General features: G+C 43.3%; 1 protein-coding gene across 2 annotated transcripts in view; it reads right to left on the bottom strand.

Annotated features, from left to right (window-relative positions):
* Positions 1-6,482: 6,482 nt before the first annotated feature.
* Positions 6,483-25,235, bottom strand: part of RTN1 (reticulon 1) — a 126,452-nt gene continuing 107,699 nt past the window's right edge. The window contains exons 1-7 of one of the 2 annotated variants that reach the window (XM_074149057.1): positions 22,748-22,808; positions 11,564-11,771; positions 10,303-10,441; positions 9,342-9,411; positions 8,908-8,954; positions 8,759-8,817; positions 6,483-7,270 (exon numbers count right to left, since the gene is read on the bottom strand). In XM_074149057.1, the coding sequence (XP_074005158.1) occupies positions 7,228-7,270; positions 8,759-8,817; positions 8,908-8,954; positions 9,342-9,411; positions 10,303-10,441; positions 11,564-11,771; positions 22,748-22,808 (627 nt within the window). In that variant the 3' untranslated portion in view covers positions 6,483-7,227. Of the gene's footprint in view, positions 7,271-8,758; positions 8,818-8,907; positions 8,955-9,341; positions 9,412-10,302; positions 10,442-11,563; positions 11,772-22,747; positions 22,809-25,235 lie in introns of those variants that run through there. The other variant, XM_074149056.1, reaches the window with a different exon arrangement.

Genomic DNA, 25,235 nt, shown 5'->3' with positions numbered 1-25,235 from the left:
ACAGCTTTCAGCCTTCCTGGTGTTTACCCCCAGTGTACATGTAAAGAGCAACTATATCCCTCCTTCCCAGCCTTCATTTTGCTAGTGTAATGGAACCAAACTCTCCTGGACTTCATTCCTGTAATGACCCCTACATTCCCCTGGATACCCCTAATAGCACTTCTCTGCCCCGCTGAGCACTTTCATACTGTGTTCAACCAGGCTTTTCTCATCTGTATTTCTTTCTAGCCAGCAACCTTCTTTCTAGCCAACAAGAGAATCTTCTACTATCAATCCAGGACATAACTTCACATTTGTGATGCAAAATATTATCCAGTTTTCGTTGCTCACGGGCTTCAAGATTATACAGTTCCTTCCTTAAGGCATCCAATGGTCTCTTCACCACTTCATATCTTTAGCAAAGCTCATTAGCATCCCCTGTATTTCACTTTATGTATGAAAATTTGAAATATGGCTGGTATTTGGGAAACTTCAGTACTGACCTCTCCTTTTTATGCTACCAATTACCATCTGCTCCTGAAGATCTCCTTAAAATCTTCTATTAATCAAAGTTTTCTCTGCTTCACTCATAATTTCTCTCATGGCACCATATCAGAGACTCCGGGTACATGACTCTATAGGAGCTTCTCTTATCTGATTTCTTTTGCAAAACTTAAGTTATGATGCTATAGTTCATCCTGCATAACAGGAGTCACAGCATTTCACTCTAGAAGGCAGACTTACTCAAGTCTCTTGTGACTGGAGAGCTGTAGGAGTACCTTTGGCTAAATGGTAGTAAGAACAACGTTTTCTTTTCATTTTCACTATTGGTATAGTATGTGAGTCATAAACCTGTGATTACTGTTGGGCAAGTGGGCGAGATAAAACACATGAAACGAAGAGAGGTTCTTGGTTATATCCTGATGTCAGAATTAAAATTTAAGCTTATTTCTGAAAATGTGGTGTTCAAAAGTGACACTAGTAGTATCAGAATTTTATACTCCTTAAGGTTTGTTTAAGCTGACATTAAAACTTGGAGTATACTTTTTGATAGTTTTGCTCTCCATAGTTCATTACATCTCTATATTTCAGCTGAAAAAAAGTTGTAAATTGTCTAGTTTTTGAGGGGAGGAGAGAGGTGAGGAAGGTTTCCAGGACTTCAAAATTTCTGACTGGAAGGAATACAAGAGTTGCTTCCTCAAATGAATTTTTCTGAGAAGGTTAAAGCCTCACCACTTCCTAATTAAGTGCTGCAAACTTGCTGTTAATGGACAAGTTATGCTGAAGTTCTGCTGGTAACTGTTCAGTGATCATGTCACAGTGAACCTGTGACAAAGGTGACACTTTTTCACTCAGTGTAACAGGCTAATAATAATTGTGTGGATGGTGGTTTCTCCCAGCAAGCATCTGTGGAATTAGGAGAAATGAAATTAGGCCTCATGTCTAACTTGGCCAATGAAGAATATTTTGTGTAAAGACATCTGCTATTCAAGTCACTCCACTACCTGGATGTTACATATCCTCTTTTTTTTTTTTTTTAAAGTCACATCTATAAACCATTATACACATTTTTGGACTGGTCCTAGCTACTTTACATCACTTTAGCTAGATTAGAGGGCTGTACAGAAGAGGTAAAAATGTAGCTTAATATCGTCTTTACAGGTATATATGCAGAGGGGCATTACTGTGTACGACGAAGAGCTTCACTGGATTGAATTATTTTTTCAACTTAAACAAAAAAAAAGCCATGAGGAGGCATAAATTGCAGCCTTGAGGCTGAATCGTTTTGATATTCAGTGACTATGAGAAATGAGTCTGACATGCTAGTTAAGGAGAAGACAGGAGGGAAAAGCACTAAAAGCATGTCAGCACAGGGCTACTTTCTCTTTTGGTTTGCTTAGCTAGGTTCCTCCTGCAGCTCTTGCCCATCCTCTTATTTTGATCCTGCTCCCTTCAGCACCTCTCAACATTTTGGCTGGTGTGAAGGGAAAGATGAGAACACGGACAACACAGAGATGGGCACATCCCAGTCAATGGGGGCTTGCCAGAGTGCTAGACAGAACAGTCTGCCCACATACCCACCTGCCCGTGTAACTTTACCTTGCCTTGCACACACACAGTGATGTCCCCCAGATTATGGATGTGGTATACTTGTAGATTTAGCACTCTCTCAAGGGGAGCAGCAGAGGTGGTGAAGATAGCTGGGCTTGCAGCAGTTTCAGGGGGCTCAGGTGCCCTTTCCAGCTCTACAGAGCTCATCCTCTCCCATTAACAGTTACCCATACAAAGAAGAAAGGAGATTTGTAGAATTAGCAAGTCACAGGCATCTGACTTGCTAGCCTGCAGCTACTTGGATTCGATGCTGACCAGAGGAGAGCACCAACAGACAGTGAGCTGACTATTCACTTATGAGCAAAGACCAAAGACAAGTAAATTTACAGGTCAGGGAAGAGAGAGAAGCAGATCAAGTCCACATACCTACTTACAGTCAACTCCCATTTCCATGCACGCCTGTGGAGAAGAAGCATCCATTCTCAGTGTCTTTCCCCTACCACAGCAGAGGGCAAGGTTTTGCTACTCTCTCCTGTAAAGGTGCTGAGCATCAAGAAAGCCTGGCAGAAATAGACAACATTCCTCCTTCTGTTTTCAGGCACTGTAGCTATTGACTCTTTTATCAGTAGACATGTCTCACCCATATCCAAATGCCATACGTCCCGCAGTGGCTGCATGTGCCAGCAAGTCTTACCAGGCTCCTTCATGCCAGCAGCCTCACACCACTGATCCTGGGCATCCCAGGAAGCTCACATGCAGGTTCACTGATAGAACATCTTTTAATTCTATGCCTGAGAAAAGAATATATTAAGAAGAGCCAGGAAGGAATACATCCCACTTGGTGTTTGCAAAGCTGCGCTGGGCAAACACAAGGGCTTGCCACATATTTCCCTGGGCCCAGATGGAGCAGGAAAGGCTGATAAGCTTACAGTTGACTGACTTGTAACCCACCAGGACAGCGATGGGAGCCAGCTGCCATCTGAAAGCGTGCAGGGAGATAGCAAAAGCTGTGGGGAAGAAGACAGACTCTATTTAACTGGATTAGCATCTCACAGAATATTATATCATTCTTATCTCCTCTCAATTCCAGGTCTTTCCTGACAGTGATGTTTTTTATGATCCTACTCTCGTTAAATTAAGAGCACAGGAGCATAAAAGACATCTGTAACAGCTCAGAGGCAAATACGTAGGCTAGAAGAAGAGTGGAATATTGCTGAGGCACTGAGAAGCAGGGAATCAAAACAAATGATGTTAGAGAGTATTCACATTTCACATCAAACTACCAATAGAGTATTCATTTCAAGGTACACAGACATTCAAGTGACACAAAGCACTGACAGGACTTTTCAGTAACTATTGAACTGCTCCTTAACAGGCAGCAGTTCAGATGCAGGCTTATAAAGTTTCTGGAAGGTACAGGTGAAACCCTGGAGAAGATATTTTAAAGTCATAGATCCTAAAAAAGACACATTGGTAGATGTAGATGTTCTAACAATTTTTTTTTCTCCCACCAGCATGCCACTTTGATTTCATATCTCCAAGCTGGAGTTAAACTGGTTTCAGTTCAAATTAGCAGAGTCATTTAGGCTGGCTTTCAAAGTTTAGCAGGTAGACCTGTTATCTTCCTTGAAATGCAGAACCATGTTGAGCAGATGAAAACACAGCTGTCTTCCTTACATCAGCTAGCCAGTTCCCAGCTGTGGAAAGGCCTGGTCCAGCCCTGTCTGTACATCTGGACAAGCCCCTCAGGTGAGACATCCAGCTTAGAAACCTCTCAGCTTCCTTTCCAGAAAGGGAGTATCAGCATCTCAAGCTACCAAGAGGATGAGAGGAACTGCTTGGGCAAGGTATACAGCACAATACCTAACTCCAACCACCTGAACAACCTCACTTGGTTAGATGTGTCTTCAAAATATCCATACACTTGCATATCTTGTTAAAGCAGCCTTTGAACTTGGAGGACAACCTGACTCCTGAAGCACTAGTGATGTCATGTCCAGGTTCCTCTGGCAATAAATGTTTTGAAGACAAAAGAATGATGTAATGTCCTCCCTTCCTCTGCCGTTTTACCCAGGTAGTGTGAACTGCTTCCCAGGTTTCACCTGTCCAGAAAACCTCACAAATTTACAGCTTTTACCTGTCAAGATTGTCTACATCTGCTCTTCACTTTAAATGCAAATTAAGATCAGAAACAAAAGGGCTTTACAGCCTGTGTACCTCAGAGCACAGCTCAGCCTAAGAATGTGAGTCATTGTGGTAAGTATCTTCAGCCATCTACTGTAATCACATTAAAATATTTTAAAAAGATAGACCTCAGTGTTGTGTTTTTTCCCTTACTTGTTTGAAAAACAAGGAGATGGAGATATAAATCCTCTCCATAGTGCTGCTCTATGAATGAGACTTATCAGAGAACACTAAGGTTGTCACAAACTTTCACTCCCTCTATGTACAGGGTCTCTGTCATTGCAAGTTATATTGCAGGACTGGGAGTTAACAGAGATTTGCAAACATAACTCCCATAAGGAGCTACAGGCACAATGGCTTTCTCTAAGCTTGCATGTTCAAACATGTTGAAAGTGCTGCTGCGATCTCAGTGAGGTGATAGTGGCCACGGGCAGCACAAGCAACCCAAGTCCTGGCTAAATTCCTGTGCTTCTGGTGCATCCCAATATGGACTTCCAAATTATGTCCACCACCAGGTTAACCCACCCCAGCTGCTCAGCAGCACTTGCCCACTTGCAGGCTGTAACAGCCAAATATATGTAAAATCAGGGTGGCTGCAAGGAAGTCTAGGAGCTGGGTTGGAAAGGTGGGATGTGAGAAAAGATGGAAGTAAAGGGTATGGTTTGGAGAGGTGGGTGTGCTGTGGTAGTCAGGACAATGAAGGCCTGGAGTGGAGGGCTGTGGGTTTTGAGAAAGGGTGGTGCTGGAGGAAACAAGAATGGGAGTCTTCGTCTCTGTTGATTTAGGCTCTCATGAATATTTGGACTTCCAGAAGGTTATATTTCATTTGATTTTGAAGTATACAGGAGATGTACCCTTTAAATCTTGCTTAGGGTTAGGCATTGCAAAAGGCTAGTCTTGGCTAGAACTGCACTGGTGCTAGTTGGGAAGAACACATTTATGGTATCAGTGGGATGCAACCTTAAATGTGCTCATTTTCAAAATTAACATGTTGGACCCACTTACTAATCTTGTAAGCAATAAGAATTCTGACGGTCAGTCTTTATCCTCAAGGACACTTGCTCGGGCTGTACTGTCTTCTTTGGTGGTATGGGATATATACTGGCCATTTCAATGCACTGGCAGGAAAGTCTAAGAGACAGATAAAGCTGGGGGTAGGTGTTGAATTTTAACTCCTGGCTGCAAACTACACATGCTAAACCAAACATATTCCATTTGCTCAAAAGCAACATATGTCACTATGAGGCATTTGGTTTTTCATCACGAAAAAAATGTTGATATCCAGCTGCAGGTGACATTTAAAAGACGGTCTAGTATTTTTAAAAAAGAGCAAAGAAGACTATTTAAATATAAACCTTAAATAACAGTATTTGAGACTCATCACAGGAATTAACTAGCCCACAGCCATACCAACGTTTCTAATAATTCCTCATGTGCATTTGGGTTGCACATTTATACACAGTCAAACAGAACTGCAGCCTGACCTTGGACAGATGTCACCATGTCCATGTCTAACTGAGATGAAGGTAAATTAAATTAATGAATCTAAGGAAAGACTTCAATTCAAGAAGTTTGGTTAAATGTTTAAGGATCTAGTTCTTTGTAAAAAAAACAAACAAAAAACCAGTTCTGCACAAAACCATTTGTGGTAGAAAATGTGATTTAAAGTGTTTTGATGTTCACATTTTTATACAAAAAAAATTATTTTCCACTTAACCAATTGTTTGTTTTGAAGCACTTTAGATAACGTTCAACAGCTGTTTCTCGTCTGATAGTTCTCAAACATCAAATGCCAATTTTTAAAAACCTTCACCTTTGAACAAGAGCAAATATTTATTCCAGTTCCCAGCCTTCAGATTCAGTATTGATCCAAAAGTTTAAAGCAAATGTCAAATAAAAGCTTTGGATAAGAGTGTAACATGATGATAAGGAAATTGCAAAGTTCTCTGTGTTGTGCTGACCCCTCCCGTAGCGTGTTGCTTATGATTTGCACAACATGCAAATGGAGGAAGAGACAAATATTAATCAAAAAAACAAAAACCAAACTATGTTTTATTTCCATATTCATCAAGCTGTGAAACTGAGAGATGAGCAATGGCTACGTACTACAGACAATCTTGTTGGACTGCACCATTTTGTATGGGGAAAGTGTGTGTGGATCACAAAAGGTGAGACAGAAAGAGAATATGCTGGTTTTTTTTGCACAGTATGTGTCCAGTTTGCAGATGTCAAGGTAATCCCAGTGGCAACAAGAAGGAGAACTTTTACATTTAGTAACATTTATTTCTGCATTCGGTATCAAGTACATAAGTGCAAATATTCAGAGTCCATAATTAAGTCCATTAGGAACTACAGAGAATGTAATACAAATTGTAGTAAATTTAACATGCTGGAACTTTCCAGTTACCATACATGTAAATGAGCCTATCAATCCCTTACGACAAAAGTACTGGGTTTTGTTTTCATTTTTTTGAGTTATACAAAACTGATTACCATAAGTACTGATTACTGTTTATTTTATGTGTGCTGGAAAACACTAAAACATCAGTCTACAATTCTATATAGTTAATAAAGATGAATCCAACCAGCAACCCAGTGACGTAGAAGCAATTTTAACTATTGCATCAGTGCGCTAAGCAGGAAAGCCCCTAGCCACATGTAACATTAAAAGTTATAGAAGCAATGCCAATAGAAGAAGGAAAAACACTAAAAAAAATAAAATAAAAAGGTCAATATTATTTAGACTCTCACCATCATGCACTTTATAAGCAACACAAAAAACCACATCTAGTACACTTTTCTCTTTACTATACTTTAGTGCTTGACACAGGTGATTGCAAATATTCTAAGTGCAGAAGCAGCAGGGGAAAAGCACTGCTTCTGAGTTTACATTTCTAAGATTATGGTGTTAAGAAAAAAAAAGAATGATAAATTTGCAGTAAAGAACAGAGCTGTTTCACTCCAGATTCCCCCATTATTCACTATGTAGTCGATGAATTCTTGATGTCTGCTTTACTCTGCCTTTCTCTTAGCACCTGGGATTTTAGCTTGAATCCTAGAAATAAAGAAGAATAAAAAAGAAGGATGGTCAGGCAGCTATTCCATTCCAGCGGATCTCCACTTGGAGTCTTATCCGGGGCACTCTCTTTAGCTTGCATTCACTGTGTTGTCACAACAGGTGGACTAGAATCTAATAAGAAAAAGAGGTGATGGTGTTCTTACAAGCCTCTAGTTGTAAATGTCCTGGTTTTGGGTGGTTCACGTAACCATGGGTTATGCTCAGTGATACATTCTCCCCTTCATTATTCTACCATGGTCCATTGTCTGTTGGAACCCAGGAATCAAATTTAAACAAAGAATCTGCAGTAGTTTTAGTCCTGCCCAAAGCTAAAGGTTTTGCAGAATCACAGAACTATTGGATGGAATGGACTCCTGGAAATCTTTGAATCAGCCTCCTAGCAGAAGCAAGACTATTGCCAATGCTAGATCAGGTTGGCCAGGGCTTTGTCTTGCTGGATCTTGAAAACCTCCAAGAGAGGAAGTTACAGCACCTCCCTGCATACCCTGCTCTAGCACTGTCCTAATCTCCTAGTGAAAAAGTTTCTCCTAATGTTCAACATCTACCTCCTAAGTTTTCTGTTGTAGTTCCTTGTAACGTCTGCCACTAATGAAGAGAGTTTGTCTCCATCATCTTGCAACTTCCCATCAAGTACTTGCAGGCTGCTATGAGATCATCCTTAGCTCCCTCCTTGCCAGGCTAAACAAGCCCAGTTTCCTCTGCATCTTCTCATGGGTCAATTGTTCTCTGTTCCTCACCATTTGTAACCTTCCATTGGATATCTGTTCTTCAGTCAACCTTTCTAAAGCCATGGATATCAACTGCTGAGGTGTATGGATCTACCTTCTCATGTAGCTGTTTTGCTTCGGTAATTCCCAAGTGTTGAGAACTATGCTTAGACCCTCACTGTGCCCTTGTAGATCTCACAAAAGCTTTGATACAGGCAACGCATTAGGAACTAGAGCAGATGGCATCAAAAATTTCATCCAGGTCTTCTGTCCATTCCGTGGTGGTCTGAGACACTCAAGACCATTGTGCTTCTAAGTATTTGCTTTCTGTAATAGGACGCTGTGCACTTTGTTTACTAATAGTATTACTAACTTGAAAGGACAGAGTCCCTGAATGCAAAAACTCACTCCTGGGGCGGTCAGTGGGAAGGGAGTTTAAACATTCCCTATGGTTTGTCTTGGCCAGGTAGAAGTACGGACATCAGTCCCTGGCTGGACTGCTCTGTCCACGGCTCCCCCAAAGGGCAGCATAGGGGAGAGAAGGATGTAGAGTCACAGCTCTGCCTCAGTGAACACTTATATGAACAGAACTGTTTCCTCCAGGGATCTGTCCTCCTGCAGGCTCTTGCATGCCAGGAGCTTGGAAGGACATCATTCATAGGGCACGTTGTTCGCGCGACCACCCAGCTCCTAGCCACCCCCAAGTGCACCACAACTGCACAGCAAGACTTCTGGTCAAGTCTGCAGCTGAACTCACTTTGCCACAACAGTGTTAATGTGGGTCCGCACCAGTCCCAAGTATTGATCAATCTGTGCCTGCAAAGAGCAAAAGGAGACCAAGTCAATCAGGCATCGACAAGGCAGAACCACCCAGACACCTGGACTACACTGTGCAGACAGACTTACCTGGTACTTGTCATATACAACGGGGAGAGTAAACATAGACACCACAGCTAAGGAGAAAAAGAGCACACTGTTATATTCCTGCCAATCTCATTCCTCCAGAGAAGAGACCTACTTCAAACAGCGACAAACACATATCATGCCACTTGGTCAGCTGACCCACCAGGGATCTTTGTATTAAAAATTAACTTTGCTCAAACCTCCCAAATATGGAATTTCCCATTGCTCTGGGATTAGTGGCTGAAAAGACATAAAACCCAAATTAATTCTAGCAGGAGGGACAACAGAATGGGAATAATGAATATTTATTTACTGGAAAGGGAAATAAAAGTTAATGGTTCAACTATGGGGAAGGCACCATGAGGGTAGGCTATTTTGTCTAAGTAGAAATCATGAGGGAGTTAAAAACAGATTTTAAAAGAAATGTTGATTTTTACCCATTATCAGAAGAGTCAGGCCATTGAAGAGGGCTCCCACGTAAGTCAGCAGCCACATTAGTACTGCAAACTAAATTAAAGATGGATCACTACATCACCTCAAGTGTCAGCGTAAGAGATTAGTTCCCTTAACTAGCTAACATAATAGCACATTAGCTTTTTTTAATGTGTAAGGGGACTTGTTAAGTAAGGCAAATTAGGAACTAGATACTTTTTCTGGGTATATAAACCCCATTCTCCATTCTGCTGTTCACTTCTTCTCACCCTCTTAGCTGGGCTTTCATGTACATTTAGGGCTTAACTGCATACATTTAGGACTCTGCACTGAGCATGGCACAGGCAGATATCTGCATCCAATTTTGATGATAACAGAGGTCATCCCATACAGGTTAATCACAGCCCCACAGTGTAATCCCAGTGACTGAAAACTCTTGAGGCTGGGAGATGGGTACATTTTTCTGAAAATCTTTAGTAATTTAGGAGCCTAACCTATGTCTGCTCTGTTAATGATATTCCCTTTGCTCTAAAGAACACCTACTTGGGTCTAAGGTTGAAAATAAATAATTATCTCAGCAGAGAGGGAAAGAAGACCTTCTTCTATAGTGGGAAATGCCACCATTAGAGGAAATCCAGATTAACAGAGGTATTAGAGGGGAACACACCATTTTCTGGCAAAGTCATAGAAAGCATAACGTAGAGATGTTTCTAGAACTGCCGTGGAACTAAGGTGGTCCTGCAACTTTTATAACTCCTGTATTATGGATCCATAAATTCAAATGCAGGTTGCCAAACCTCTGAACTGCTGAAAGCAAGCAGTTTGGAAATAAAAAGGAGAGCCACTTTTATATTTGGAGCTACACAAAACTAGGTTTTATGACAACACTATCAAGATGGGATGCAGCACTTTGAAATGTAGATTGATCCTCTAGAGAGGGGTTAAAAATATTTCAAGCAATCCTACTTTTAAAGAATCCACGAGGTCCTGAACGAGAAAGAGTCTCCTCAGCTCTTTGACTGTGCTGTTGACGTATAACTGGAGACAGTCTGTGTATTTCTGAATCTGGTCCTGTGAAAGATTCATTTCCATCTCCAAGTAGGCTCTGCCAGAAACAGAGGTCCAGTTACAAACCAGGCAGGTTCACCTGCCCTTCATGCTCATGCCTGTCTATCGTATCACTCCCTCCTCCCCAGACCTCATTGCTTTGTGCTAGAGCGACATCTTCCCCTTCCTGCAGGCACAGAGCCACCAGCACACAGCCTTTGCCTTGCATCACCTGACTCCCTGGACGATTGCAGGCTGCGCTGGGGCTGTCTGCCTCCAGCCTTGCCCTGTCCCCATGCAGAGCCTGGTCTTCAAGGGATCTCTCTCTTTACTCCACCCGAAGAGGGGTGCAAATCCTAGCTGGGAGTTTCCCCGCAAACTTCTGTGCAACAACCCTACTGCAGAAGGGGACATCTCCAGCTGGCAGCCTCTGGAGGAACAAAAGCTGCTATCTGGCCACATATCACCTTCGGCTGTGACACCCCCTTCTCCCTCCTCCATCCCTCCACCTGCTGTGCACCTCTCTCTGAGCTATGCCTGTGTCACGAGTCACATCTCAGAGCCAACCCAGGTGAAACAGAAGGAGCAGCACCCCAACAAGACTTTGTTTCAGTGTGTGTGTTTGCAAACCAGAGCTGTTCCATGACCTGGTTTACCAACTTGTTGTCACAGCAGAGGAGAAAGAATTGCTGCTTTCCTGGAGCAAACCACCCAGAGCCTGTGGAGGGTGGAGAGGGCACCAGCATTGGCACTGTCACCATCACCTAGGGTAACGTATTGCCACACCACAGCCAAGCAGTGCTGGAGAAAAGATATAGTTTCCCTCTAAGTCCAATAGAGTGTGGCCAGAAACAATACTCTTCCTGCTTGCAGAGATAGGTTATTATCATTAGCTCTAATGAAACCCTTTTTTCTTGGTTTGCTTAAAATTTTCTGGATCTTTTGAATTTCAGGAATAGAATTCCCATGTCTCAAAGGACAATGGCTTTTGTGTTGGTTTTTTTCGGCCCAGAATCTGAGCGAATACAGCCTTACAGCTCTTGAGACACCAGACAACAGAAAAAATTATTTCCCCTGTTATGAGAAAGAAAAGAAATTTAGCTAAAGAAACATGAATTGCCACTGGGAATGGATCCTTTGCAAGATAACTGGACTTGGGCCATGACCGCAAAGCACTCACTTGAAGGGGTGGCCTTCATCTGTCTTCTGCACAGCTTGTAGGACCGATTTGTAGATTCTGAAGCTAATGGTGGCCGAAAGGCCTGCGAGGGCCAGGTAGGCCACGACACTGACAACGCTGAACTGGGTCAGGGAGAAGAGCAGCAACAGGAGGCTGCCAAACACGATCCCTGTCTGCTTGATGTCACGCCAGTACAACAGGTCGATAGCTGTGGAGAGAAGACCAACATATTAAAGGCAGGAGCTGGAAGTGCATCAAGGATGGCCACCATGGCCACTGAGATGCTCAGAGTCCTTGCAGGAAAGAGAGAAGTGATGCTCCTGCTCCCATCAGCATCAACAGGAACTCCTCAACAGAAGCAGTGAAGTGACTTTAGCAACACACTGAAGAAATGACACCCGTGACCTGCTTGAAATCACTGGATTTCATTCATCTGTGTCTGGGTTAGATATGGTGGATGACTATCTCCAGCAACAGCACGGTGGGTGTCTTGCAGCAGGAAGGCAAATGCAAGCTGGGGTTCATGTTGTTGCTTTTACCTAACTTGCATTTAGCTGCTCTGGAAACTGGGTATTTATTTTTTTTTACAAGTCCAAATGCTAAATGCTTGTTCAAAGCATTTTCAAGTTTTGGTTGTTGATAAATGAATGAGAAATTTGGAGTTAGCCACAATATACCACTGTCTCATTCAAAGTTTTTACAATACGATTTTGTTATTTCCTAAGTTTTGAGACAGGAGAAGACCCTTGGTTTTACCACTGCTTAATAGTTACATGGCTAGGAAACCATTTTTCAGATGGGACCTTAAATACAGAATAAATCCCTTTTCCTACCGCAAATCCAATCATCTCAGAAATATTAAAAAAAACAAAACCTTTCTGCTTGTTAGATAAATTTCCTTGTCTAGATCCATGGGAGATGTTAGTTAAAACAAAGCAAGTGCAGAAAACCATTTTCAACCAATACATTTGTAAAGCAGTTAATTTTGACAGTTTTTCACCAAGTTCGTATAGTTTATTCCAACTCTTCCAGCAAATGATCTTACCATCAGGGTTAGCCACTATAAAAGCAAAATTCTAAGAAACGATTGCTGAATATCCAGTCCACAAAGGTGAATATAATTTCTTTACACAGATAACCTGTTTCTGAGAGGACTCTTCATCCATCTGAAGAACATGCTCATGACATTATAAACAAAACAACTTTAATTTCTACACTGCAGAAGTCCTCAAGAACGACTTGAACACACCACTAGCCAAACAGACTTCATAGATGCCACTTGTCAAATCATTCTGAACAAAGAGTAAATTCAGGAAAAATGCAATCTGTCAAAAAAAAAAAAATCCCAAATAGAAAAAGAAACAAAATAATCCAGCCTAGTAGTTCTTACCATCTAATTTCCAAAAATTGAGAGTCACCACAGCATGTTTGCCTTGAGTCAATGAGCTGTATTACTCATTACTACTACACATATTAGCACTGCTTTTCAAAGTGATGGACTTGAGTGCAAAAATTGCTATTGTATTACTGAGCTCTTTTCACGTAATATTCACATCCTACTGTATTCTCCATTAATATACACAATATAATAACTCTTTCATATTTTTAAGTGTCAGGATTCAGCACTGGATCTGTGATCATGAACATGCATGAACAGATCTATGGACTCCATGGAAGCCAAGGGATGAGGATCTTGGTGGTACGCGCTGGGGTCGTCGGTGCTGACTCTGCAAATCAGGGACTAGGCCAGAGTCTTTCCAGATATATGCCCACATCTCCTTCCTGCAGAAACCAAGGGGCATGGACTAGGGAAAGCTCCAAAATGCAGTTACAACAAAGTCAGAGCACACACCTGTGTTGGGAAGTTTAGCAGCAGACCCAGCTGTATTGATGCAGGCAGCTGGAGCTCCACCAATTTCTTAGTGTTGAGATGCTTGAATACGAATCACAAACCATCCATACAAAATGGCATTCAGAACACAAGTGTGAGTTTTTACCATTGTTCATACCCATTTTATCAGTGAAGGCGCTGCAAAATTCTGCAGCACAGCACAGCAACTGGTGTGCTTTCACCAGCAGGAGTTTGGACAGGAGGTATTATTCACAGCCTGATCATTCTTATGCTTAAAAATGCCTCTGTCAGAGGGGAGTATCAGCAATTTATGCAAATCTCGCTTTTTGAGATACTTAAATTTTCTATCGCAAAATACCTTTGCATTAAATGAAATGAGCACAGGTGAGCTCATACGGGATGCTGTATGCCGAACATCATCTGCTGATGAAACAAAAAAGCCACGCAGCAGGGTAAAACACTACCTGGCAGTAGACAGGCAAACAAACAAGAGCTGAGCCAAAAAATAAAAAAGCCTGCTTCGGTAGTTGTCCCTGAGTCAAGGCCAATTGATGATAAGACCCAAAACAAGAAACTAAGCCCTCTCTCTTTCTAGGATCTTCTGCCTTGTATTCCTGCAGACTGGGAGCGGGCTGTATTCTCACAGACAGATGCCAAGCTGCATTCTCTTATTCCCCTCAACAAGGAAAATGGTGAATGACTCAAGACAGACTTGCCTAAGTGTTTCTATATCCTGAAATGTGTCCCTTTCTGCCATGAAATGACTGGGGTATTTACTAAGCTGTATCAGGTAAGGAAAGGCTTGCCACAACCCAAAGCAAGACGGACAGAGACCAAATGACACAGTTGTAGGGATATGTTTATGCGCAAGAGAGAGGAAAAGGCAGATGGCCTCTTTTGCCAGCCAAATGAGACCTGGGAGAGAGGGATCCTGTGTCTTTGAGACCTGAGGCAAATATTCCCATGGGCATGGAAAAAATATGTGTCAACTGCTACGTGGATAATCTCAGCACTGAGGAGGGAGATACAAGTTGAATGATTATTACGTGTCTGTCCCATTGCCCAGGTCCAGCCTGGGGACACAAGCAATCCCCTACTCACAGCCTGCAGTAGGTCAATTAGGATTTTCAAGGGCAGGAACTAAATCTGCCTTCTCCTTCTCTCTCTCGCAAGGATGGGGAGCTGCAGCACTGCTGCCCATGCCCGGCTGTTCGGGCAGGATTTGCCACCTCCCGCAATCATTCCTCCTCCTCTCCCTTAGGGAGAAGGGGGTGAGCCAAACTGCCTTTTGCAAAAGGGAGTGCCGGAGGGAGGTGAAACTCATGGCTCCTTGGGCAGGGAAGGGAGACAAGAGGAAATGGCCTCAAGTTGCACCAGGGGAGGTTTAGATTGGATATTAGGAAAATTTTTTACACTGAAAGAGTTATGAAGCATTTGAACAGGCTGCCCAGGGAAGTGGCTGAGTCACCATCCCTGGAGGTATCTCAAAGACAAGCAGACATAGTGCTTAGCAATATGGTTTAGCAATGGTTTTTGTCAGTGTTAGGTTGATGGTTGGATTAGATGATCTGAAAGGTCCCTTCCAACCTAGGATCAGTGCAGACTCGTGGGGTTCAGCCACAGTCCATGGGATTCCCTGAAAGAAACACTTCTGTTGCCAACAGGCCTCAGGGATTTGAGCTGTATCAGTTCCCCTGGAATTTAGATGCTGCTGAAAACACCTGAGCTACGTGTCAGAGCCATGTTTGCTCCTTCAGTTGCAGCTTCAGCCACTTCAAAGGCTTTTTACATTATTTTCGTCCTACATTTCTTTACATAAACAAATCTCCCTGAAAAGTGGGCAGTGGTGCACTGAGTGCAGAATCCCCTAGCAGAGATCCTTTGCCAGGCTTCCTCAGGGTGCCATTCTCTCCTGTAACCATTTACGCCAGAGCAAAAGTACCCGTCAAATCAGTGTCTGGTGTTGTAAACAGATACCAAGTAATGAGAAATCCACTCCTTCACCATCAGATGAACCCAGGGCTGGCTGCATTGAGGCCCTCCACACTCTGTTTTTTATTCTGAATGGGAATTAAAATGAAAGACAAGGTTGTCCGCCACATTTATATGTCTGCTTTGAGTTTAATCTCAGCCTATATTCATATAAAACTGATTCAGACAGCAAACAACTCCCTCAAACACTCACTGATCCCATGTGTTTACTGTCCTTCAACAGGTCATGAAACATAAATTGTGGTCTGAGTCTTTGATGAAGGGTAGCTGCTTGTTCATGCCTGCACCCCTTCCTTCACACACCAAAGGAACAATCACCCAGGCTCCAACCAGTCTCCCCAGCACATGGGGACGCAGTGAGGACAAGGAGGGCAGGGCCAGGAGCTGAGAGGGAGCTGCTCACCTTCCCACACACACCTCTGCAGAGCCACTTGCCAGCACAGGCTGGCCCCACGCTTGGCTGGGCTGAGACAGGCTTCAAGTCTGGCTCTTACGTGGGTACAGTGTTCCCCAGATAAATTAGAAGACAGGGGATGGTTCCCTCGCAGCATGAGTTAATGACATAATAATTAAATGCTTTGGTCAATCCTTAGTGAAAAATTGCCCCATAGGGAAGGAATAAAAGGTCTTAGTGCAGTCAAGGGTCCTGAAAGCACTGGGTGTGTTGCAGACAGTGTGTGTGTGTGTGTGTATGCACGGCACAGCCCAGACCGGCAGCACAATGGCATGATTCTGAGCAAAGCATGCTGAATATGCATGGAACAGGAGGCTTGTGCCTCCTGTCGATATGTGATGTGCCTGCAACTGGATAGTGGGTTGACCTGCCTGGCTAAGCAAGATACATTTCTGAATGCCAAAACACCAACTTCAGACTATCTAAGGTTTGCAGCTAGGATTTGCAAACAGGGTTTTGGAAAACAGGCACTGAAATCAGCCTGTGATACAAGCAACCACTTGTTAGTATGAGTAGCTGGTAAATACCCATGTTTGCACGGCAAGTTAAAAGCATAAGAAACAGCAGCACCACGCAATGCTTGTGCCGGCAAGGAACTGCTGCTGAGAACAGTGTCTGAAAGCTCTCCCAGCTCTCATCATGGCTTTCAGCAGAAAAATGTTTTTGCTCCTCAATATTTCGTGTCAAAAAAGCCGGAAAGCAGACCTGGGGGCTGAAAAGGAAAGTGCTGGAGGCAAGGGGTGAATGACTAGAGATGGCCAAGGTGGACTAAGTAGTGATGCTCCTGAATCCATTCTCCTTGGGACCTGGTGGAAACATGAGGACTGGGCTGGGGTGGTTTATGTGGTCCCCAGAAGCGCTGTGGTGTGAGGCAGCAGCTGCCCAAGGTTTCTGAATGGAGATCGCGGAGGGAGAATAGAGGATCCAAACCAACTTGTAACTAAAATGTCCTCCCACCTTCAGATTCCTGCACGGTTATGTTTTTGAAAAATACTTTTGTAAAAGATACGAGGATCTTTCCATTCCGTGTCTCAAAGAAAGCATTTTAAGATGAAAATTAATGAAGATCAACTGAGCACAGACTAGACAATTCACATCTTCCACAGCTTCTCCCTCCCTTCCTATGAAAACCTATATTCTCTCCTCACTCTGCAAGTTTTGCCTCTACTGCAACAACTGTATGAAAAATGAACATGCATCAAGCAGCATTTACATAGAAGTTAGTACAAAAAGCGTGTGCAAAACCCTTGTATCCAGCCTTCAAATGAGGCCCATGGGCCTTGATGATTGAATGAAAGGTTATATGTACTTCAGCGCACTAATAATAGCCTTGGATGTGATCAAGCTGCCCTCCTCACGATGTACATCCCACTGGGCCTGCTTAGGAGGTAAAATCAATGGATTGTACAGCTTCATTCCCAATGCAATATTAGTACTGTTGAGAAGTAAGAAAAACCTGTTTACACACAGCCTTTAATTCTGTGTACAGTGTAATATTATGACTTCATAAATACAAATGACTTCATAAGTCATTTCTCAGACTTACTGGCAGTGAAAAGACCAGGAAAGCTAATTTAAGAAGGGCATTCTTGTGTATAGCATTGTTACAACAATATTTGACAACAAATGCAACAAAGCTGTAAGTCTTTGAATAGAAGTAAATGTTGCTCACACTCAAAGAAATTCCATTTTGCAGCTTTAACCAGAGGCTGCAGGACCAGGCTTTCCCTCTTCTCTCCAGTGAAGGATCCAATGCGGTCTTTGGTCCCCTGCCCACAACAGATCTGATGAAAATGTAATACAGATGGATACACAGTCTGGTGCCTTCAGGAGACTGCTGTGATTAACACAGCCAAAACAGAATATCTGTGATGTTTGATGAGGTATCTCTCCCTATTCTTTATCTCCAGCCTTGAGGGATCTCTCCATACTCCTTCTACCTCTTGTACATACCTTGCTCATTAACTTCCTGTCCTCATTTCAACTTTATATCTTTATCATCCACCTGCCCCCAGAGTCAACCTGAAAGTTGAGGCTTTCTTGCTCCCTGAACCCTGATGAGCAGGAATAGGACCAGGGAAAAGGAAAATCTTCATATAGGATGCTCTCCATGTTATATGCTACTCCATCTGCAATATCAAGACATGAGAAAAAAGTATTGATTAATTGCCAGAGTGGGCTTGGGTAGACAGAAGTGGATTGGCAATTAAAAACATCAGCCCTACAACCATGCTGCACACAAGTCTATTGTAGTTTAGCATTAGTATTATTAGTGCTGCTGTTATTATCATTTTCGTGAGAGATGCTTTAAGACCTGGATTTAACATAGCAGCAGGATAAAGCCTCCTCCACACACCTCCTTGCTCATCAAGTCGTATCAGTACCTGCCATGGCCAGTTTTTATGGAGAATATTATTGTTGTCACCTTAAGTGAGCAGAAACCAAGGAGTTCCTGAATGCAGTCCCTGAATGCACATAATGCTATGGAAATGTTAAAATTTTCCTGATGTGCCTGGACCAAAATAACATACCTGGACTCTTCCTAACTCTATACAAACATTGAAAATCTGCAGTTTTTCACAATGAATGGCTCAGACCTGTGTTATTTTTGAGAATTAAATATGACGTGGAGAGAGTGTCCCTTCTGATATCAAAAGAGCCTCACCAAAATTCACTTCCCAGAGACTTACTGAAAGCAAAAGCAGCCCTCCAATATAACCTTCAGTTACTAATTGCCCCATCATTCCCCTCTTGCTAAAGTTTAAATTACTCCTCAAGGGATATCTTAGAATAATCTTACTTCGGAGTAATTTTCTCATTGTTCTGGCAATGAAAGAATGTTGTCCATCTATTCTTAAAAGAAAAAAAATGACACTCAGACATGGCACAGCAGGTGTGCAAAGCACATTTTGGCAGAGCTCTTGAAATCTATTTTTTTGATACCACCTAGGTCAGGGTGTTTGTTGGGATGGTTGGCAGTCGAACAGTGTGAAGTTCGTCTGAGAGAGTTTGTCCTCTAACTTAAAGCTCTTTATCTTGCAGTTGTATTGTCATCAACAGGAATATGCTTGAGGAAGGATTGATAGAATTTCTGCAGTAGCAACAAAAAAAATGAAAGCAAATCTGAAAGTGGAAAAAAATCTTGACGGATTTCACTCAAATTTCACAGGAAATCAACTACGAAATTAGGAATTCAATTCCTCATAAGTTAGTGTAGCTTTGTGAAGCTATTAGAGAAATTGGTTACACCAGATGATGACTTGGTTCCAAGATTTTAGCTCCACCAAGGACCAACCAACAACTTAGGCAGATCTCTAGCTGCTGAAAAGAGGAAGAGCTCATTTGGGCAAGACAAGTGGATCCCAGCTGAGAGTTCAGCCCACAATATTTTCAGGAAAGCACCGAAGGTACCAAACGACTAAAGTTATATTCTCATGATAATAGCTGTAGTTAGACAGACTTCAGAACTGTCAGCAAGATTCTAGATTAATAGCATGCATCCCTATTATTGCCATTGAACTTCTTTATGAGTCTTAAAGTGGGGAACGTTGCCATGAATAGTTGGTGTAGCTTCTCGGCACCCTTTGGAAAACACTTGATATATCAATCAAGCAAGGAAGCTGGAAACAGCTTCCAAGAAAATGCTAGTCAAAAACTCCAGTCCCAGCAGGGTGATGCCAGCTAGATGGGTTTGATGAAGTCTGCAGTCCCTTTCCACATTAAGTTATAAATGTAATGTGGATAATATTTAGGATCATTTCTATGAATTGTTTACACAGCTTTTTCTCTGGATCTTTCATATTTTCTTTTTAAATAAGTCTTGCAGGAGGTTGAAACTGCAGGAACAAGCGTATTGCTTATGACCACCCAAGAGCTGGCATGTACAAGAAATACTGGAAGAGGGAATACTTATGGGAACTAGAGTACTGACATCAGATAGCTCACTGAGCTGGGGTGCCAGGACCTTCCAAATCCAGAGAAACCTCTCCAGCACTGCACGGTGATGAGTCCTGCCAAGCCGGGCCAAGTATCCAGGGAAGGCACAGAGACCTGCTCCACCACCTGAACCTGGAGGCACAGCTCATCCTGCAGCTCCCCTCTGGAAGCTGCACACTGCGAGGCATCATGCATCTGGCATTGGCTGTATGTTGTTACACGAAGGCCCACATCAACCAGCATGCCCAGTCAGAAACCTTCTTCTGCACGCTCATGCATTATGTATGGCTCTGTCCCAGCCTACTTCAAACGCATCACCCTCCAGTGTGAAAGATGACTTGGGCGTGGAAGTTGGCTGCAATTCCCCAAAGCCGCTGATGACAGTATTTTGAATGAAGCAGAGAGAGATGCCCAGGAGGGGCAAATTACTCTCCCACTCCCCCAAGCGTCTGTATCACAATCTATCAGTGACATAATCACGCTGTACCTGCAGGACAGAGAAGTAAAACACATTGCCATGTGTCTAAACATCATCAATAAAGCAGCATCAATTGCTTCATTGCAAGGAAAGTAACAGTATGTAGATTTGGTGGGGTAAAGCCAAACCTCCACCAAGTGTCCCTGCAGGTTCCTGAGATCCCCACCCAATTTTACAACAATTGCAAGTACTATCAGGGCAAATCAATGATACAGCTAGTTGCAGGCTTGACTGTTTCTCAGTTAAAAATTATGTTAAACTCAACATTTTTTTTTCCTTATTTCAGTAAAAATATGCTCATATTTACTGAGGTTTGTGTCTCCATCTCTTATATGCACAGATATATTCCAGAGATGAACCATGATTCCATTAGTAATGAAGTTGGCAAAATTATACAACTCCAGGTTTGCATGAAACTGATATTCTGGGTTGAGACAGAGACTACATGAATAATAGATATTAAAAGAATCAATGAATCAAGTCTTTAGTTTTCATTCTTCTGAATTTTAAGTTACTTCTATTTTACCTGGGACTGGTCAAAGAATTTTGCTGACAGAAATAATATTCTATGACTATTTCATGTTTTCGGCAGGATCTTTTTTGATTCATAAACCACCACGCAAGAAAAAGAAAAAGATATTCCAATGATGTAGAAGTGAGGCAAGTAATTTATTTTTGCTGCGTTTATTTTTTCAGGTCTGATTGGGTTTTTTCCAAATCAGCATGGGACATATTGTGTCATTTCATTTTCAGCAAATTGAACTCTTGGCTTAAAAAAGGAGAACACAGAAAGAAAGAAAGCCCACTATTATTAATAATTATTAATTAAACAGCAGCAGCATGCCTTTTGTTATTTCCCCCTTTTTAAATTTATGAATATTATTTTTTTCTGATAAAGAGGGCAAATATTTCGTTTACCTCTGAATACAGGTGGTTCAGCAACCTGACTCAGCAAATTAATGTTTTTATAAGGATCAGCAAAATATTGAGACTTTTTGGAAATAAAACAAACAAAAAAGCCAAACCCCACTTAACAAGAAGTTTATATGTAAAGCTCAGCTGAAAAGACCCTGAAGTTTCATTGCGGCTCTCCCATATACGCTTAAGGAATCATGTGATCCTATGGAAAGCCCTAGCCTTTGGTCAGGGTATGGAGCGCCTGAGCTGCTGGAGGCTGGCATTTAACAGGTACATCTGTTTACTTTCCAGCTACCCATCTTCCCTAAAAAATCCTCAGACCATAAATAGAATTAGGTGCTGAATTACGATTGTAAAAACACCAAGTTCCCTAAAGGCAAGCGTCTGTCTGGAAGATCTCCCCCTGCTCCTCCCTCCCCAAAAAAATACTCGGAAGGTCTTCTGGTTCCTGTCACACTGAGCTGCGTTTATCAAGCTACGTCTGCGAGCATCGTGGACCCTTTAAGGAGACGATGCTATAGAGGGATGTGTCTCTCAGGAACCCTGTCGTGAGCATCAACATCATGTACTGTCTATTCAGCATCAACACGCACCTTAAAGTTAAAAAATACATTCAAACAAAGCCTGCCTGAAGCAGGCAGCAGCCAGCCCGGCAGGATTAGCCTCTCGCTTGTCTCCCTCTCATCGGCCACCGAGCAGCCTCACAGAGACCGTCTTTTATCAAAACAAAGGCTGGATGTTGACTGGGGAGCGTGAAGCCGACTAAAAATGGCTGAAAAGCTGTCCAAGGCGCCTAGGGAGGCAGCCAGCCCCACCCAGCGCAGACACCCACCGCTCACAATCAACTGAAAATAAACCCAAAAGGGAGATGTCATTGTCCCCCTCGCCAGCTCCCCAGCCAGACAACATCACCGCGGTATTTTCCGCCTGAGCAGCTCAGCGGAGAGTGCTCGAAAGCACAAGGAAGGGATTAATTTATTTTTAATTTTTTTTTTTTAAAGCAATCCCACATTAAAGACCGCGGTGCGTGGCGGTGCCGCGGTGCCACCGCACTCCTCGCCGGAGCTGCGGTCCCTTTGTGTCGCCGCCGGGTGTGTCCCTCGAAAGGATGCGCCGCGGCACCCACCACCGCCGCCTCCCACCCCCGCCAGCCCGAGCCGACACAAATCCACGGTCACCCGGCTTTCCCAAAGCCAGAAAGGGATGAAATCACGCCGGCAGCACCCCGACGGAGCGAGTCGGGAATGAGAGATGGTGCCGCGAACAGCAAGGGCGGATGCCTTGGGAACGAGCTGTAAGGTGGGAAGGAAGGTCCCGTGTCCTGGATGCTTTCAGGGTGAGACAGATGGACACGGGAGAAATACATTCAAAGAACAGAATTAAGGGCTTTTTATCATTCTTTCTTAAATTACCCCCAAAGAAAAGCTTCACGGGGAGGGAGGGAAAACAGCATGCAAAGGCCCACAGGTGAACAATGCAAAAATCGATATAGATCCTGCCTTCGCCTCTGCCATGCAGTCCTTCTAGCATGCAGCACTAGAACAGATAGAATACCCTGACATTTCCAGTTGCTCCACAGACAGTCCATCTTGGTGGAATCGGCACTGGTTTGCATCTCGGAGAGCTGAGGAGCGGCGGGTCCTTCCGTCGGAGGCAGCGCGTTACCAGCCAGGCATTCCCGAGCAGGGGCGGGTTAGCGGGTAGCGCCGCCGCCCCCCCGCCCGGCGCCGGGCTGATGCTGTAAAGCAGCTCGGGCGGAGGGGGGAGGGCGCATTGTACGCGCTGCGGTCTCCACTGCAGCAAATCAGCGGTGTGATGTGGTTGCCCTGGGGAGCAGGCTCCTTTGACAAGGGGATGCGGTCCCCTTTCAAATCAAAACCTTGTGCCGGGCGGCTTAGCCTCCTAAGCCATCGAAATGGTTAAGGCAACTGGATGGCAAAGAAATAAAAACAAATTGGGTGTGGGTGGCGGGAGGAGGGGGGGGCGGGGGGGGGAGCGGGGGGGAGGTTGAGCAAAGCAGTGCGTGGCTGTATGGTTGTGGTTGTGACTATTCATGTTCCAGAAATTTCTTGAGAGTGATGAAATCTAGTGTTTCTTCTTTTCTTTTCTTTTTTTTTTTTTTTTTTTTTTTTTTTGTGAGGGCCAAATTTTGTCCACCCCCTCCATGTTTTGATGCCCCTTTCTCCTCTGCCCAGCTGTGTGAGGTTGGGGAGCAGGCAGGAGAAAACCAAGCTCAGGATCTGACCCCAACAGAGCAACCCCCATTTTGCTATTTTTTTCCAAACTATTCCAGAAACAGACGAAAGTAGTACCCACACCACCAGGGATCAACCCTCTCCCCCTGCAGGCGTGAGCACATGCAGGCACAGGGTGACCCACACGGCCCCCCCAGCCCCTCAACCCCGCTGCACCGGGATGCCAAGCGCCGCAAGCTGCACCCAGGTGAGAGTGTGCGAGGCATGACCACTGCCTCCTCCCTCTGCTCAAAATGCTGCATAAACCAGGAGTTGAGGTGTACGAGTGCAGGTATACAGGACAATTTGTGAAAAAGCACATGCTCTCTGTAGTAGCTGTGAGCCCACTAATGGCTGAATTTTCCCACCAGCCCCTGCACTCCTCCCCTGGTAAAACACTGCCCTTGCCTCAGCTTCCCCATCAATAAATGATTATAAGTAGCCTCACAGAGACATCATAACTAAGCAACAGCCACAAAGTACTTGGTAAATACTTGGAAAGAAAATGCTTTATATCCACCCAATTTTTTTGCCTTTTCAGATTTTGGGAAGTGGGGTGGTTATTAATAACAAAGAAGCTCCGTGAAAATTCACTTCATTTCACTGAAGAGTGACCTGACATACAGCATATCAGACTTGGTCCAGTAGTCATTGGCAGAGTGAGACCAACTGGGGACCCCTCAGCTCTGAGGCTGTATTTAATATTTTAGATACTTATAGTTTATTAAATTATTTTAACTTTAGCCATGTTATACTGAGTGTAGCTTTTTTATATGGAAACAGACTCCAGCATAGATACAGTGGGTCATGTACACATCAACATGGGGAACAAGAGTTTGAACCTCTCTGCTCGTTTGCTTCCAAAACCAAATGGTCTCTAATGCCTGAATTAACAGACATGTGCTCCAACTGGCAGTAGCAGGTCACTTATCCTTCCCTCGGGTAACTCATCTCATAGAAGAAAGGCAAAATTTAAGGAGAGATGCAGCACAGTGTGATCTCTACCTTTACCTAGGGAACTCTGCTGGGATTATGGAGGTCAACAGCTATTGTTCATGTTTCAAAACCATCTTTGAAATCCCCCAAAAGAGTTGCTCTAGGCTTGAATCCAGCATCTTCAGTTCCTTAGCAGGGAAATAATTAACTAATTGGTGCAGAACCAGCTTCAATTGTCATTGCATATAGTAAGATTAAATCACCTACAACGTTACAAGTCTTGATTTTGCGTTCTTCCTGGCTTTGTTAAAAAAAGGAAGAAACAGGTTGGCAAGGGATGATTTCTCAGCATGAACTGATTGTTTTAGACCCTTTGCAAGAAGAGAAAATATCCCTATTGATACGTTTTGCCCCGCACACTGTTTGCAGCTAGGCAGTGGGGTTCCCAGCACCAATTCATAATATGAGGTATTTACAAGCAATGTATATAAACCAGAGCCATCATTCACAATGAAACTCCTAAGTCTTGGAGTCCCTGAAAAAAAAAAGCCAAAGAGACCTCAAATTTAGCGTGTCAGTGAAACTCATGGCTATTGGGCATGTACCACCAGCAACATAACAGTGAGAAGACACAAAATCTCTGCTCAGTCTCACTGTAACCCAGATTTCTCAGTCAGGTATAAAAGACAAATTCTCTTTGGACAGAAGAGCGGTACACGTACATTTAACATCCCAGTGTCATATGAAACACTGATGTTTTCTCCTTTCCTTCATTGTTGGCAGGGATTTTTCTTGCCCCAGGCTTCAGGTCTCCATCTCCTTCCCCAGGCTACCGAAATGAACCATACCATTAGTTTTCCTGCTTAAATTCT

Source organism: Numenius arquata, chromosome 6 (genome assembly GCF_964106895.1).
Source record: "Numenius arquata chromosome 6, bNumArq3.hap1.1, whole genome shotgun sequence".
NCBI classification, from domain to species: Eukaryota; Metazoa; Chordata; class Aves; order Charadriiformes; family Scolopacidae; genus Numenius; species Numenius arquata.
Note: the sequence above shows the minus strand (reverse complement) of the source record. Positions and strands in the feature narration are given on the sequence as shown.